The sequence below is a fragment of the Corvus cornix genome, chromosome Z (assembly GCF_000738735.6).
Source record: "Corvus cornix cornix isolate S_Up_H32 chromosome Z, ASM73873v5, whole genome shotgun sequence".
Classification (NCBI taxonomy): domain Eukaryota; kingdom Metazoa; phylum Chordata; class Aves; order Passeriformes; family Corvidae; genus Corvus; species Corvus cornix.
This window is the reverse complement of record NC_046357.1, coordinates 28,340,003-28,355,555: the sequence shown is the minus strand read 5'-3', so window position 1 is coordinate 28,355,555 and position 15,553 is coordinate 28,340,003. Positions and strand designations below refer to the sequence as shown.

Here is a 15,553-nt window from a genome sequence, read left to right as displayed (position 1 = left end):
TCAAGATGCAGTTGAAGACGGGTTATGGGTAAACAAAATCCAGATGGAGTTTGAATAACTATACCTCAGCACAAACCAATGAAATATTTAGGCCACTCTTTTTCATTCTTCTCCTTTTAATACTTTTGTGGTGGGAGCTAAGCTGATGTGTATGTCACAAAAAATGCTGGAAGTAGAAGCATGTGGTTGAGTAGCAAGCTCCAGCAGAGCCACATGGGGAGGCAGCTTTTACTCTAGCTCCCCAGATTAGTTTTATAAGCATTTCTATGCACAGGTGATATGGATGCACTCAGATACTTCATGCACAAAACGAATTAACTGGTATGTGGAACATATTCGAGAGAATCACTCACATCTTAATACTAGCAGACCAGTGCAGCTATTAATTACAATAATGCTCATATTCTGTAACCATTTCCCACATGATCTGAGGTTCCCTTTTCTCTGTAGCACCACTGAATATAATGGGGACTTCGAGTCCATACATTACATTCAGGAAGAAAAGTATGACTGCATAATTGAAGTATGGATTATATTTTCTGAACTAACTTATGTCAGTAATGTCAAAAGTCAACTTTATGAACTTCACTGTCTTACCTTGAAGATTTTACATACCTGAATTCACAGTGTGTTTCTTTGCACAGAAGCTTTCAGAGTTATTGTATCAGTAAATTATCTGTAAGATGAAAAATTCTCTTTTGTAAATGGCAGAGTTGCTCTGTCTGTGGACTGCGCAACCTTCATTGAATTAAGGTTCTTTAGTGCACAAGAAGCACCTCACAGCTTTAAAGACGATGAGGTCAGCTTCTTCATGGTTCCTTCTTGAGAAAAAAATCATGCTAGAGAAGTAATTTTCCAGTGTTTGTTTTGCTAAAATGGTCTCTTCAAGATACTTCCACTTATTTCAAATTAAGGAAAACCCAGCTGCTCATACAAACTACAAATAGATTACAAATCACAAACAGATGGATCAATGCAAAGTGTTACAGTCTCACATCACAGTCAGTGTAAAGACAGATGTCTTCAGCTACTGATAAAGGTCTTTTGAATTTCTTTGGTTAGCCTTTTGCTGGCAAGCTTTTGAGGGTTCACAGACCTCTCTGCTCCATGAGACATATGTAGAAGCAATAAACTAGTAGTTTAGATAGTGGATCACAATAAAGACTTGGAACTTAGGTTTTCAAATATTCCTGAACCTGACCCAGATACTTACATATGGTAGTCCTTAAGCTAATTTACACTTTAAAAGTTTTTTGTCCTAACACCAAACACAGAAATTATTTTTTCTTTGAAGTCAGTTGAAATCATAAATCATTATTCTGGGGACAGGGACCAGATAATTGTTTCCAGTATACAGGAGCAAAGATGAAATTAACATGGAATGTGAAAGAGAAAGCTAGTTTCACAGCAAGAGCAAATGGCAAATACAGGCTTCCTTTTTGGGTCAAATTTTGTCTGATACAGAAGGACACAGAGGATACTCTTCCTTTAAGGTGTGCAACACTCCATCACTATTGAAAAAATGTTGCAAACTTGTAGGGCAGAAATAACAAAGTCTATAAGCAGTAGAGCATAATGGGAACTCTTGACAGTGAGATCGGCATGAATAAATAGAGAAGGTTAACTGGACTTGACTGAGGCTTTATTTTCCCTTCTTGCATGAAAATACTGTTTCTTTGAAGTAACATTAGCACAAGCAATTCAAAGCTCAGCTGTGTGTACACAGCATTATTTCTTTACAGCAACTTTTGTTGTAATAAAAAAGTAAGACCTTTTGCCTTGATACAGCGCTTTTCACTTTCAAAGCATTCTCACAAATACATTCTAGCTAATCTGAACACTTCTTAACACAGTTAAGATTCTGACTACAATTCACAATTCTGACTACAGGAGGGACAGGGTTTAAATTACTTACATGCATGAAAATACTTGATGTCTGAAGAAGGATTAAAACTCAAAGGTCACTACATCCTAATATAGACCTTTCCTCAACTTTGATTTGTACTGTGAAGAATTATCTTCTCATACACAGATTGTTTTCTATAATTAACTAAATAATATACCTTTTTTGTAATTAAAGGTTTCTTACACTAACAATAATGTTTCTGTTCATTTGACCAGTATTTCCAAGCTCTGTCAGTCACATGACCAAAACCATTAAGATAATTTTGGGGAACTTGTCAGATCTTCCCAGACTTCTAAAGACTTTCAGGGTTTTCAGGTATTGACTACATGTGGACTTCCACAAAAATTCCCTTGACATATGAAAAATAACTTTATATTTAAGTTTGAAAGGCCTGTTACATAAACTACATATTCTCATCTAAAGGTTCTTTTGTATTTTTTGAATGCTGTAAGGTGTAAATGAGACAATTTTTACTTATTATTTTAACTTCAGCTAAGGAAACACTGTCCATGAGACACAGCCAAGAGAAATACTGAGAAATCAAAGCAGAGAGATTTCAAGTAATTGTGCATTTATTTTATTTTTGAAAAAATGAAACATCAGTAAACTGTTCATTTTTATTCAGATAAATGGATTTACAGTTCATCATTTGGAATATGAAGTACAAAGTGCAATCTCTAAGAAAATACAAAGCTATCACTTTATTTCAAGGTTTTCTGTTCTGTAATGTCACAAATGGAATTGTGAACTGAAATTGCAACCTCTCTAGTAATCCTGTAACAAGTATTTTTTTAATAGTTTATGTTCATTGTGTTTTCCTGAACATTTTGGTTTTGTTGGGATGGTGTTCAATTACCTGCTTCCAATTTCAAATGGCAGCTGTAGAAAGCTGACTACTCACAATGATAAGTGTGGTGTTAAAGATTTCTGGATTACAGTTTCCTGATGAACAGTAGTCACTGAACTGGATTCCACCTTTAAATCCTAGAACAGTATTTTAACTTTAAGGTATTCAAAACCAAGATATCAAAAGCATATGGTGTACAGAAATGAAAGCATTTTAAATGTTCACTTCACAAAGCACTGTTTCTTACCTGTTACTGATCAGTTAAATAATTTTGAAGGCTTAAACACATGTATGCCTTAACTTAGGTTGTAAGATGATACAAGTAATGGGAACTCACTAACTGTTCATAAACACCTCACTTGAAGATGTGCAGAATTTCATATTGATACAGGTTTTCCTTCTAGTAAACTGCTGAACTGAAATTCGTGTGGTATTAAATGTGGAAAGGTACTTCAAGAGCAGAGTTTTTTAGCTGCTTTTCTGATTCTGAGTCTAAGCTGTCCATCCATTGTCTGGACTGTGCCAAAACAGTTGCTCAGACTAGCCCTCTTCAGAAACTCCATCTAATGAAGCTTCTTTTGAGCTTCCAGCTCAACATTTCTTCAAGTATCTATGTCAGTAACAATCCAACATGAGCAGTCTTTTCTGCTTGCTGTTCTATGTTCAGATTTAATGTAGATATATGGGCAGCATTATGCAGAGCAATATTCCTACAAAACACACAAAACATCAGAGAATCCACAGGTATGGAGCTGGGAGTAAGAATCAACTTTCGACTTCCAGTCCCTAAGAGTGCAAATAGTGAATACTTCCATACTATTTAAGCAACATGAGCTCTCATATTCAAAAAGCAAATAGATTTCATGTAGTTGTGGTCAAAGATGAATACTGCAACACAACTGATACAGCTTTTTATAGCAATTCAGCAGAGGAAAATTGTAGAATTAAACAGAAAAAATTGCCAAGAATTACCCATTAAAAGATTCTGTACACCAAAAGCAGAACATATGCCTTCAACAGAAGAGAAATACACGGTAAATTCCACTCTTGTTGTGGTATTATGGCTACACACTGAAGTCGTAAAAGTAGTTAGCTATGACTTCACCTGAAAAACTATAACTTCAACTGAAGAAGTTAACCTGTAACACCACTCATGCCCTTCTTTCTCTCTGTATTAAACCATGATTTTCCAAAGTAAATTTCTTATCACTATGGTCTACATTTTGACCTGCAGTAAGAAGGTTTCAGCCTTGGTGACAAATATCCCAGCACTGCACGAAGATTGCTAGCACACACTGAAGACAGTGCTTAAAAAAAAAGTTTAAAAGTGTTTTTAAAAAAAGGTGTTTAAAAAGTGTTTAAAGCTGCACAGAGAGCACATTCCAGCTGACGCACGAGTTCAGCACTAGCTGCTACTGCCTTAAGTAATCGGGAATATCCTTTTTCTTTTGGTACACAAAGAACTGCCTCAAGATCTTAGCAGTTAAAATGTACGATGTGTCCAGTGATGAATCTGAGCCTGCATTTACTAGCAGATTTATGACAGTTTTTTAACAGGCAGGTAGCACTGAGCGGCATGTGAGAATGGCATGTCTGGGTGGCCAACGCGTCTCCAGTAGGTAAAGCTGCTTTAAAGAAAATATGTCAAACACTTTTACAAACAAGTACTTCCAATTAACAAGATAATGGCTATTTTTGAAAGCTCTACATTCGATATAAATATACATATAATATTTGTAACTACCTAGAGAAATAAAATGCATAAATATATAAAACCTATTGATGTTTCTCAAAATATAGGATTATGTTATGGTAAAACAAATGTTCTTCCTAAATTTATGGACATATAGCAACAAGAAAAATACCACAGACAGAAAAATTTTAATTATTAGTACATAATAAAAGTGCTTACCTTTTTCTATCACTTGAAGCTCTATTTAGCTTGGAGAGCTAAACACGTGTAAACATTCTATGTTTACTTCAGAAAGATTTTTCTTTTTTGCAAAACATGCTCCTATTTGTTCTCAGACATATTTTTGGATATTGAAAAGACAACCCTTAATTTAGAGCACATTAAAAGTCTAAATTAATTAGGTTTTTTTTTTTTTAATTTAAAAGAAACTTCTTCCACTTCATTAAGAGTAGGAATACAGTAGGAATTTTCATGTAGGTTAGAGCTAGAATTTTGGTCTCATTTTGCCATTTCTGGCACTCCACGACTAATAAGCACCTTTTCGCTTCATGTTACTGTTTTATAGGATGCTTCAGGGATTTTGTGGTGCAGTTTAGGTCCATCTCTGCTGGCAAATTCAAGGATTTGAAAGGGGGGGAAGTCAAATAAACAGCTGTCTTTCCAGGAATGTGGAAAGGTGGTCTGACTGAAATATAAACCCTCTGAAAGTTAAGTTTTCAGAAAGACCGAGCCAGTGCTTAGCAATCTAAGCACACAGTTGCACCTTTAAGCAGACAAATTACTTCAATCACACCCACCGCAGCACCGCTCCTGTTCCACGCAGCGGAAACTCCGAGAGTCGCAGGTGAGCGTGCAGGTCGGAAGGATTAAGAAGCAAGCAAGACAGCGCCCTGCTTGCGAATCAAGCGGCATTTAAGCACGCAGGGCTCTCATTCACCTCAGGGTCCGGGTGCTCCCCGGGCGTCCCGGGCGCTCCCCGGGCGCTCCGAGACCCCGGCCCGGGACTCCCCGGCCCGCGCCGCTCGCGGGCCACAGCGCGGGTGGGGTACTGCCCCCTGGCGGCCTGAAGCGCCCTCCCGCGGCGGGCGGAGCGCGGCCCCCGCGGCGCCGCCCCGCCCTCCCGCAGCATGGCCGCCGTCGCCGCCTCGGTGCCCGTGAAGGTAAGTGCGCGCTCTGCCCAGCCGCACCTCAGGAGGGAGGAGGCGGCCGTTCACCGCCGCCCGCAAACCCTCCCCGCCTGTCGCCTCCAGTCCCGCCTCGGGGACGGCTGCGGGAGCGGGATGGCGCGGCCTGCACCGCTGCCCTCCCGGCGCTGGCCGAGCGCATGCTGGGAAGCGCTGCCTTCCTTCCTTTCTCTCCTTCCTTCCTTTCTCGCTGCCTCCGTCCTGCCTGCTGTGCCCTTCCCTGCTTCCTGCCGCCTTCCCACCTTCCCCTGCGCCGCCTGCCGGGAGCGGGCCCGGTAGCGCAGCGGTGCCGCTGTGGGCGGTGGCGCCCGCCCGCGCGCTCCCTCGCCGAGGCCCGCGCAGGGGCTCCCCGCGGCCGTCCCGGAAGAGACGGGGTTTTTGATTTTGGGGTTGGGGTTTTTTGTTTGTTTGGGGTTGGGGTGTTTTGTTTGTTTGTTGTTTTGGGGGTTTCCGGTGGTTTTTTTTTGGGGGGGGTGGTGTTTTTTGGGGCGTTTGGTTTGATGGGCTTTTTTTTGGTTTTTGTTGTGGGGTTTTTGTTTGGTTGGTTTTGGTGTTTTGTTTTGTTTTTAGGGGTTTTTTTGGGGGGGGGGAGGTAGGTTTTTTGTTGTTAGTGGTGGTGGGGTTTTTTTTCAATCCGGAGAAATCTCCTTTTCCGGGTATCCGACCCGGGTGTGGGGGGTTTGTCAGTGAGAGGGACCGTGACGGATCTGTAACCACGTGCTGTGTTTGTGCACGGAACTCTAAGCTTTGGCAGAAGTGAACAGTGCAAAACTTCCCCTCTAAGACTTGTCTCCTGTGTGCTTGAAAAGCTGCTCAGAGCGGTGATGGCACCAGGGGCAAGCAGGCCAGTGGTCAGGCAGAAACTTGGGTTTTTACAAACTACGCATTATTTTTCTGCGGTGAAGTAACTCATGGTTGTTTTGGTGTGTAGAAAACAGTTACAACCTGTCTTCAATGTACAGGTTTATTGTACTAAGCATAAATTATACACAACTTGATGTTTATCTCCTTTTAAGCAAAATTATTTGTAATGCCATCCTCACCCCTTTCTCAGTATCCCCAAAACAGAAGAGAGGAGTACAGAAGGGTTTGTTGGTGATTGTCAAAAGGACCCATAGGTGATCATGACATGTACTAGTGTTTAAGACCCTCAGACAGACAAGTGTAGGCTGTTATTGCACTGACACCTCTATGCCTTTGGCTTAAACCTACTTGGGGAAGTTCACCAAACACCAGGTGAAGAAAGGCGTACACTTCAGTGTGATTGTTACTTGGAATCACACAGAGAAATGGGTTTGATCTTTGTAGTTACTGGTGTGATGACTGTTTGCTAGATTTCACTTCTGTTGCTCTTCATCCCAGTGTTTGAGATCAACTATATCATAGTAAAATAATTTGTGTTTCACTCTACTGCAGTGCCATTTTACTTGAGATTTAATTCCAGATAACGTTCGATACAACCTCCATTAATTTTTACAGGTTATATCCTTTATATCCCTTTGTATGATGCAAAGTCTGGAATGGACAATACAGTTTTACATCTTTCCATTCTTGAGGTCGTTCCTAGATGTGAGGTCACTCGTCTGGCTTTTAAGGAAAGGTGAAACTGTTCTTCCTCATCACATTGTCCCTGTCTTCCCATACCTTCAGTGCCTGGTCTGGTGGGTGGGAGTAGAGCTGAGCTCCTCTGACAGGGTGTTGTGGTTTAGAAATGGTGCTCTCCAATTTAGTGTTCCCACTGAAACCACTCCAAACCCATCCTCTGCAGCAGAATGGAGGGGAGAGTTGCAGGCACAAAAGGTGAAGATTGTGGGTTGAGATAAGAAAAATTTACTGGAAACAATGAGATAAGAAAACAAACAGTAACAGCAACGATATAATATAACAAAAGTATACAAGAGAGGCGAGCGGCTCATATGCAACTGCTCACCACTATGCAGAGCCCAAAAATAACCAATTGTCATGCTACCCTGACCCAGGACACCTTCCCCTGTTTCTGGAAAATGATACGAAGTGATATAAAATAACCTCCAGGTCGTAGTCATGGCCCTCCCAGGCTACTGCAAAAATTAATCCTGTCCTGGCCAGAACCAGGACGTAGGATATCTCTCCCACTGAGCCTAGAGCATCTGCGTTCCTTTTGATAATTCACTACAAGGTTTGGAAAGCAGAATTTAGTATAGAATCAGATTTTTGTGTCTAGCTCCCAGATGCAGATAGTATTTCTGGAGATCCTGTAAACTAGGAGGAAAAATAATTGTCTGTCAGGTAAAATTAACTTTAGGATTAGAGCTGCCTGCTCTAAGTTGACCTTACAGGACTGGAGAAGCAGCCGCTTCAAAAATCCCTGCTAGCCTAACTTTCCTTCCACTGGAGTAGCTCTCCAGTGAATTTGAAGTGAGCCCAGCATTTCCCTACCCAGTGTTGCCTCAGGTGGCCTGAGGGTTGTCCAGACTGCCACTGAGGTAAGTTTGCAGTGGGTAAAAAGGCAGAGCACACTCAACATAGTCTAGGTCTTCTGTGCTTTGGATTCTGTACCCTGGGAGCTGTGAGTATTTTGCAAGCTCACTGCAGTCTGCCGTTTCTGACAGCAGGGTTATTTGGTGTAACAGCCTCTCAGGAACTGTACAGTGCAGCCAAAGCACATGTTGATGCCGCTGCAGCAGCAGGATTATGGAGGCTGAGAGCAAATTTGAGAGCAACCACATGCTGCCACGGGCCATGCTTGCTGGTTTCTGTACAGGAAGTCTGTTACTGTGATGGAGCTGTGTGTTCATAATGACCTTAAAACATTGCAGTTCCAAAATAACTTTTAATGGCGTGTATCTGGAGCTGTTCTCTCCAGCATTGCACTCTTTTCCTCAGTCCCAACAACTTTCACTTTGCTAGATGTAAAAGTTCAGTTCCCTTTTGAATCTTAAGTCATAGGACACTAGTAAAACAGATGTTACACCAAGCTAAAACCAGTGAAGTTGCTGAAGGAAACCTTTTTTTTTCCTAGATTGAAAAAAACAAAAAAGGCGCCATTTTGGTCCTGTCTTCTGTTAATGTAGCAATCATCAGTGTTTACTGAATGTATGCTTGAACAGTGTTAAAGATGTTCTTTTACTGATTTTGAGTTTTGTGATTGTTCCTGTTGGATACCTTCCACGATTCTTAAGGCAGTATGTTATTCATCCTAAAGTGTATGTAGTTTGCAGGATTTTTGTGAGCAATCCAAGTTGGAACCTTTGTGATAGCTAAGCAACACGAGTAACGTGGGAATAGACCCATCAATACTACTGCAAACAATGATCTAGGTCTTCGGTAAAGCTTGTGTGTGTCTTCAGCGTCGAAGTATGTGGGTTTTTACTATTTCCCTTTGCAGTTCTCCTCCTGGTCCACAGGAGGGTAGCACAAGGAAGTGGGAGTTAAAACTATCTCATCGTATCAGCGTTTACACCATCGGGTGTGAAAAGCTTTGTAAGAGAGGTATTTGATATGTAACGAAGACAACAGAGCCTCTACTTGTTGAAAAGAAGTGCTTGATGAGCCAGCTAATACAGTGGTTGAACAAATGGGGTCTCTATGAATGTGAAAATAAGAAAAAGCTAGGGTGAGAGGCAGCTGTGTATGTGTTGTGGAAGGAGGGTCTTGTATGTTGAAGTCTGGAGGTTTTACATGGGAAGTTTTCAGTCTTTGTGGTAATAAGTTATGTCACAATGGTTCAGACTTTGTTCTTCTCTGATAAGCAAATCAGTCATGATATGTATTAAACTTGAAAGTGATACAAACTGTGGAACAACTGGTCACACTGAAGAAAAAAGAGGCACTGTCATTTTCTCTGTGTGTGATAAATGGTAACATCACTTTTAAATACCTTTACTAAGCTTTCAGTTGTGAAAAGTTTGACGGTAACGATTCCATCCAAGGAGTTACCAGTGTTCTGAACTCAAGGGAAAAACTTGACTTGATCGAAAATCTGATTATCCCTAGAGAGACAAAAAACAAGTTCCTTTCCAATGATGAGCTAGAAACAAGAAAAATCAGACGCATTTTTCTTAGCTGGAATATGCAATCACAGGCAAATCAAAACACAACAGGGATTTTAGTTGGGAAACCTCTTAGATTTTGTCAAGTCAACACAAAACCCTATTTTTTTTCCAAAAGATTTTCTTTATTTTGGACATATAATACCATGTAGGAATGCCTGTGTCCTGGTTACAGCTATGGTAAAGTTAATTTCCTCTCAGTAACTGTTACAGTGCTGTGTTTTGGATTCAGCATGAGAATGGCGTTGATAACACACTGATGTTTTGGGCTTTGCTGAGTCATGTTTATCTTAAGTCAGGGGTTTCTTTTTTCCCTGTCTCATGCTCTGCCAAGGAGGGAGTGGAGGGGGTTTGCAAACAAAGCTGTGAGGGAGCATAGCTGGGACAGGCGGCCCAAACTGACTGAAGGGATATTCCACACCGTGGAATGTCATGCCCGCTGTATAAACTGAGTGAGTTACCCAGAGGGTGGCCATTCTCAGCTGGGGAATGGGAGCCTGGGATCACTCAGCGGGTGGAGAGCAGTTGTCTTGTGCATCACTAGTTTTTCCCTTTTTGTTATTTTTTTTGCTTTCATTATTGTTATAATTTACCCTTATTACCATATTTTATTTTATTTTCAGTTATTAAATTGTTCTTATATCAACATACGAGCTTGCCTTTGATTCTTCTCCCCATTCCACCACAATGCAGGAGGAAAGAAGGGGGGTTTCAGCAAGTGGCTGTGTGGTGCTTAACCTCCAGCTGGGCTTAAAACCATGACAACCTGGTATTCAGTATGGTGGTTATGTGTAAGACTTTTTGTCCATATAAACAAGAAGCCTTGGTATTAATGAGCTTTCTACACTTTTTCTCACTATTTCTACAATACTGAGTATTTCTCACTCAATAGAGGCATTCCCAAATAGCACTCTTCATTTTTATATTGGAAATAAATGTTTAATAGTGCATCTTTGTGCATTTTTTCATAGCTTTTTTTAATTTGGTATCTTAAACAGGAAAATCGTGGGGTAAGAAATTGGCAAGCTAAATACCAGTTGTTTAAAATCAGGTATTTGAAATGTACATTCTAGGAAAATCTGATAGGCATATTATGCTCTGTTGATCTGTAGTCTTGCGTCACCTCAAGAAGAAGATACATTTTGTAGCTGCCTGGTTCGTTTTTCAGGCATGCAGTTAAATGTAAATTGCAAGAAGACTAATATGTACTTTTTGTGTAAGATTGGAATTATCGGTGGAACTGGCCTGGATGATCCGGATATCTTAGAAGGAAGAACAGAAAAATATGTTGACACTCCTTATGGCAAGGTCTGTATAACCTTTTTATTTATTACTGAAACTTTTTGCCAGTTTTCAAGATGTTTATGCGCTTTAAGAATGTTCCAATTGGTAAATGAATGTATAAAGGTGGTGCTGGCACAACTGTTCTTTTTAGTTGCTGTGTTGTGGGATTTTTAGTTCATAGAAGCAAAGTATTGCAAAGATGATCTGCAAAGGAGTGTATACTTCTTCTCATTTGTAGACTGGATGAATTTAGAAACTCAGTCCTGAATTTACAATCAAGGGATAAACCCTTTCTCTTTCAAATTTGTGCTGGTGTGTGACCTCTATTGTCTGTCAGATCGGTCCAGGAACCTTTCTGAATTGCAGAAAACTGTCCTTTGAGATAGATGAGACACCATTTTCCTTGTAACTACTGAATTATGTTTTACATGCCAATGTAAAATCATGCTTATAGCCACATAATTTGAAAATTATTTGAAAATGAAGCTCTGAAACTGTTCTTGTGACACTGGTACACCTGAACAATTCTCCTTTGTCTTGCTTCTGTCTTTTTCCTCAGCAGAAGGGAGTGGAGGCTAGGGCTGTTGCTCTGTACACAGCGCTGAGTGTGTTTTGAAGGATAATTCCTGGCACAAAGCATTGTGTAAGGGGGATGAGAGTAAAACTCAGATATCTTGGTGTGAATACAAACATGAATTCGAGATAATGTCCTGAGTTGGACTGGGACTGTTAAGCTAACCTGGATGGAGTCAGGTCACAGCCAGAGAAAGAGAGCACAGCCAAACAGCAAGCTTTTATCCTTTTAACTGTAATGGCCTGTCTTCCTTCTCTCTCTCTGTAGATCTGAACTTCTGATATTTCCTCCTGTATAGAATCACATTAACTTCAGTGACTGAATGCAGTTTTCATCCTCATGAGGAGCAACTGATGGATCAGCCTTAGTGTAAGATGTGCAGAGCTTAGTCCACAAGTTACAGTTGCACAAAGTGCAATGGATTTCAACTGAAGCAGAAACAAGGCTCACAAATTCAATTGGTATTATCAGCTGGATCAATATTCACTTACATTGCTGCTGAAACTATTTAGTATTCAGGAAGGAGGTGTTAGACAACCTGCCAGTCATTTTAGAACTACGTAGTTGAGAGGAGCAGCTATTGCTGAATGGAAGATGGCAATTTTATTTTTATTTAAGTGTGCCTGGAAAAGTTTAGAAGTTTATTGTTTGTTAGTATTTTTTTCCTAAAGATATATTTTGTTCTTGATTGTTACTGGAATAAAACCAAATTGTGACTTTTCTGCCATAAAGATACTTTTTCATAGAGCTGTGAAATCAGTGTCGAGATAATCTGCCTGAAATTTTAAGAAGTAAAGGGCTTAATCTGAATAAACTTCAGAACTTTGTGGTCTTTTATTTCCCAAGAGAAACTGAGATGAAACATCAATCTATTTAGTTCAGGCAAAAGTAGGAAGAATGAAAATGGATGAACATCAAAAGAAAAGGCATAGTTAATAAGAATGTATGTCCATTTCCTTCTGTCATGTAAAAATGCAAAGTGTACAATTCCACTTTACTTAAATCTTGGTGTTTCATTCTTAAGTTTCTAGGCAAGGACGTAGCCAAAAAGATTTTTGACTGAAAACCTTTCTGGGATAAATATTCCTTGGCACCTTTAACATTTGACAGCAGCAAAATAAATTTCTCTTTAATGAAAAATGCTGTTTTCTTTTCTTTTAAAAGATGAATAATAGCTTACATTTTCTTCATACAGAGTCCTTGAATTCTCTGCTGCTTTGGCTTTCTTGAATCATAAGAATCATTTAACAACCAAATTTAGCATTAGGGAATGTGGGAAATATGGAAAAGCTTAAAATATACTATTATGATAGTTTTTTGCTGTTCTCTATGTTGACATTGGTCCTCCTATGATGTTCAAGTTACATTATAAATAGGGAAAATGCAGTACAATAGTTTTTTAAAAAACTAAGTAAGCTTACAGCTCTTAAAATTCCAGCTGTCTTTTCTCCTTTGTTTGCTTCCACCATTTTCAGTGCATCAAAATTCGGTATTCTATGGAAAATACTCCAAAAATTTTTTGTGATTCTGTCTCCAGATATGGAAAATATTATTCTTCTACAGGATAACAGATGCTGTTCCAAGCAATTTTATCTTCATCATTGAATTTTGAAGCTACTAAAAAGCATTGTTCAGAATATATTTTCAGTTAGATTGTCTTACTTCCTGGATGACAGATCTTGATTCTGAATCACCTTCCCTGGTGGGCAAGAGGTCTTCCTGCTCTAGAAGATTATTCTAGGAGCTCCCTCTCTTTTTCTGCTCATAAGTTTATCTGGCAAACAAAGCAGGGGGTAGTTCCACCTTTCAATTGAGCATTTTTTGCTTTCATCAGGAAAATCAGACCATGTAACATAATACTTAAGCTCCTCTTCTACCTCTGCAAAACAATGTACATCGTTTGGTTCCTGAACTAGCTCACAGGTTAAATGGAGGCTTGCACAACCTCTGAAATACTTTTTCATTGCAAGTGTTTCATGCTCATTCTGTTTTCTGTTCCAACTAGCTTCTGAGATGAGACTAAGGAAAAAATTAATTCTGTAGACACCACATGAACAATACTTTATGCATATTTATGTTATAGACAAAGGGGATTTATTCCAATTGTTTGTTATTGTAATAGTTTGAGGTTAATTGCCCAGGGTTCTATTCTTTCTTTTCTGTTTTGCAACAATGAGTAATATATATCTGGCTTGTATTTTGTGAAAAGAGGGAAGTACTTGTTAAATACATTTATAATTTTTTTATGTTTGAGAACTTTTATTAAATCCTCCTTTAAAAATACAGTATTAGAGCTTTGAATTGAAATTGTGCCACTAAAAGTTTTTATTATCTTATCATCACTCCTGGCTATGACTGAGATAATAGTAAAGAGGTATAGCACTTGGAAAGAACTTGTGGGAGAAAGAGAGTAGAATGGAAGTACACACTAGCTATGCTACATGGTTAACACATAGTTTGAAATTTCTGTTACTATAACTTTATGCACATATCAATAGTTGGTCCAATCTTGTTCAATCTTTTTACCAGCAACCTGGATGAAGTGTTAGAATGAACCCTAAGCCAGTTTGCAGATGATACAAAACTGGGGGGAGTGGCTGACACACGTGAAGGCTTTGCTGCCACTCAGTGGGACCTTAGGCTGGAGAATTGGGCAGAGAGAAACCTGATGGGGTTCAACAGGGGCAAGTTTAGGGTCCTGCACCTGGTGGGGAGAATAACCCCAAGTACCAGCAGAGCTGGGAACTGGCATGCTGGAAAGCAGCTCTGCAGAGAAGAACTTGGGGTAGTGGATGACAAGTTCACCCTTGCAGTCAGGAGGGCCAGTGCTGTCCTGGGGTTCAGTGGCAAGAGTGTGGCCAGCAGGTCAAGGGCTGTGATTCCCTTGGCCCTGGTGAGGCCGCATCTGGAGTGCTGTGTTCCAGGTCTGGGCTCCTCAATACAAGAAAGACAAGGAGCTACTGGAAAGGGTCCAGCAGAGCCCCGAGGTGATTCAGGGTCTGGAGTATCTCTCCTATGTGGAGAGACTGTAGGAGCTGGGCCACCTTAGTCTAGAAAAAAGAAGACTGAGAGGGGATCTCATCATAAATATCTCGAAGGTGAGTACCCAGAGGATGGTGCCAGATTCTTTTCAGTGGTGCTCAGCGACAGGACGAGCAGTAATGGCCATAAACTAAAACACAATATGAAGAAGAATTTCTTTGCACTGAGGGTGGCAGAGCACTGGAACAGGCTGCCCAGGGAGGTCATGGAGCCTGCCTTGCTGGAGACGCTCCAACCCCACCTGCATGTGTCCCTGTGTAACCTGATCTAGGCAAGCCTGCCTTGGCAAGAAGGCTGGACTAGCTGATCGTGACAGGTCTTTTCCAACCCTAACAATTCTGTGATTGTTTGATCTTTACAATCTTTAGTATCTTTTAATGAACCATGATGCAGTATCTGCAATTCTTTTCTTAAACTGTCCATTCATCAATTAGCAGTGCTTTCTTTATGCCAAGTATTTCTTTTTCTCTTTCTAGAAATCATGTGCCAAAAAGGTGTTCAGTATGTCACCTGAAAAATGTGCAGAATGCATTTCATGGAAATCTGTGCAAAGGTGTCAGCTGGACAGTACTATTATACAACCATCCTGAAGTCTTTTGGAGTGCTAGGATGCAAGCAGATAGGGAAGAAAACCCTGGCTACAGCAACTAGATTTTGAAGCCTGTGGATTTTAGAGCTGTTACATCCTTTTTGATTGTCGATGTACGCCAGAAGTCACTGGAGTTCTGTTGTGGGAATAGAAGTCAAACAGCACCTTTCTACCCCAAATCTTTTGAAAATGATGTAAACTTAAATCTACCTCTTGCAATAAACTTGCATCTGTTACTTATAAAACAGAGTGCCCAGTCATCAACATGCTGATCTTTTTGATGGGAGACAAGAACTTTTGCTGAAAATCCTCTTTAGTTTTTAAGAGTATTTTTGTACCCTTTTGGGGACTAAGTGCTTATTACTTCATGCAGCAAATGTTTGTAAACAAAACAAAATCCCAA

General features: G+C 40.1%; 1 protein-coding gene across 2 annotated transcripts in view; it reads left to right on the top strand.

Moving 5' to 3' along the window:
* The first annotated feature begins 5,550 nt into the window (after positions 1-5,550).
* Positions 5,551-15,553, top strand: part of LOC104689781 (methylthioadenosine phosphorylase) — a 32,375-nt gene continuing 22,372 nt past the window's right edge. Inside the window, exons 1-2 of one of the 2 annotated variants that reach the window (XM_039566963.1) lie at positions 5,551-5,606; positions 10,883-10,969. In XM_039566963.1, the coding sequence (XP_039422897.1) occupies positions 5,574-5,606; positions 10,883-10,969 (120 nt within the window). In that variant the 5' untranslated portion in view covers positions 5,551-5,573. The other variant, XM_039566962.1, reaches the window with a different exon arrangement.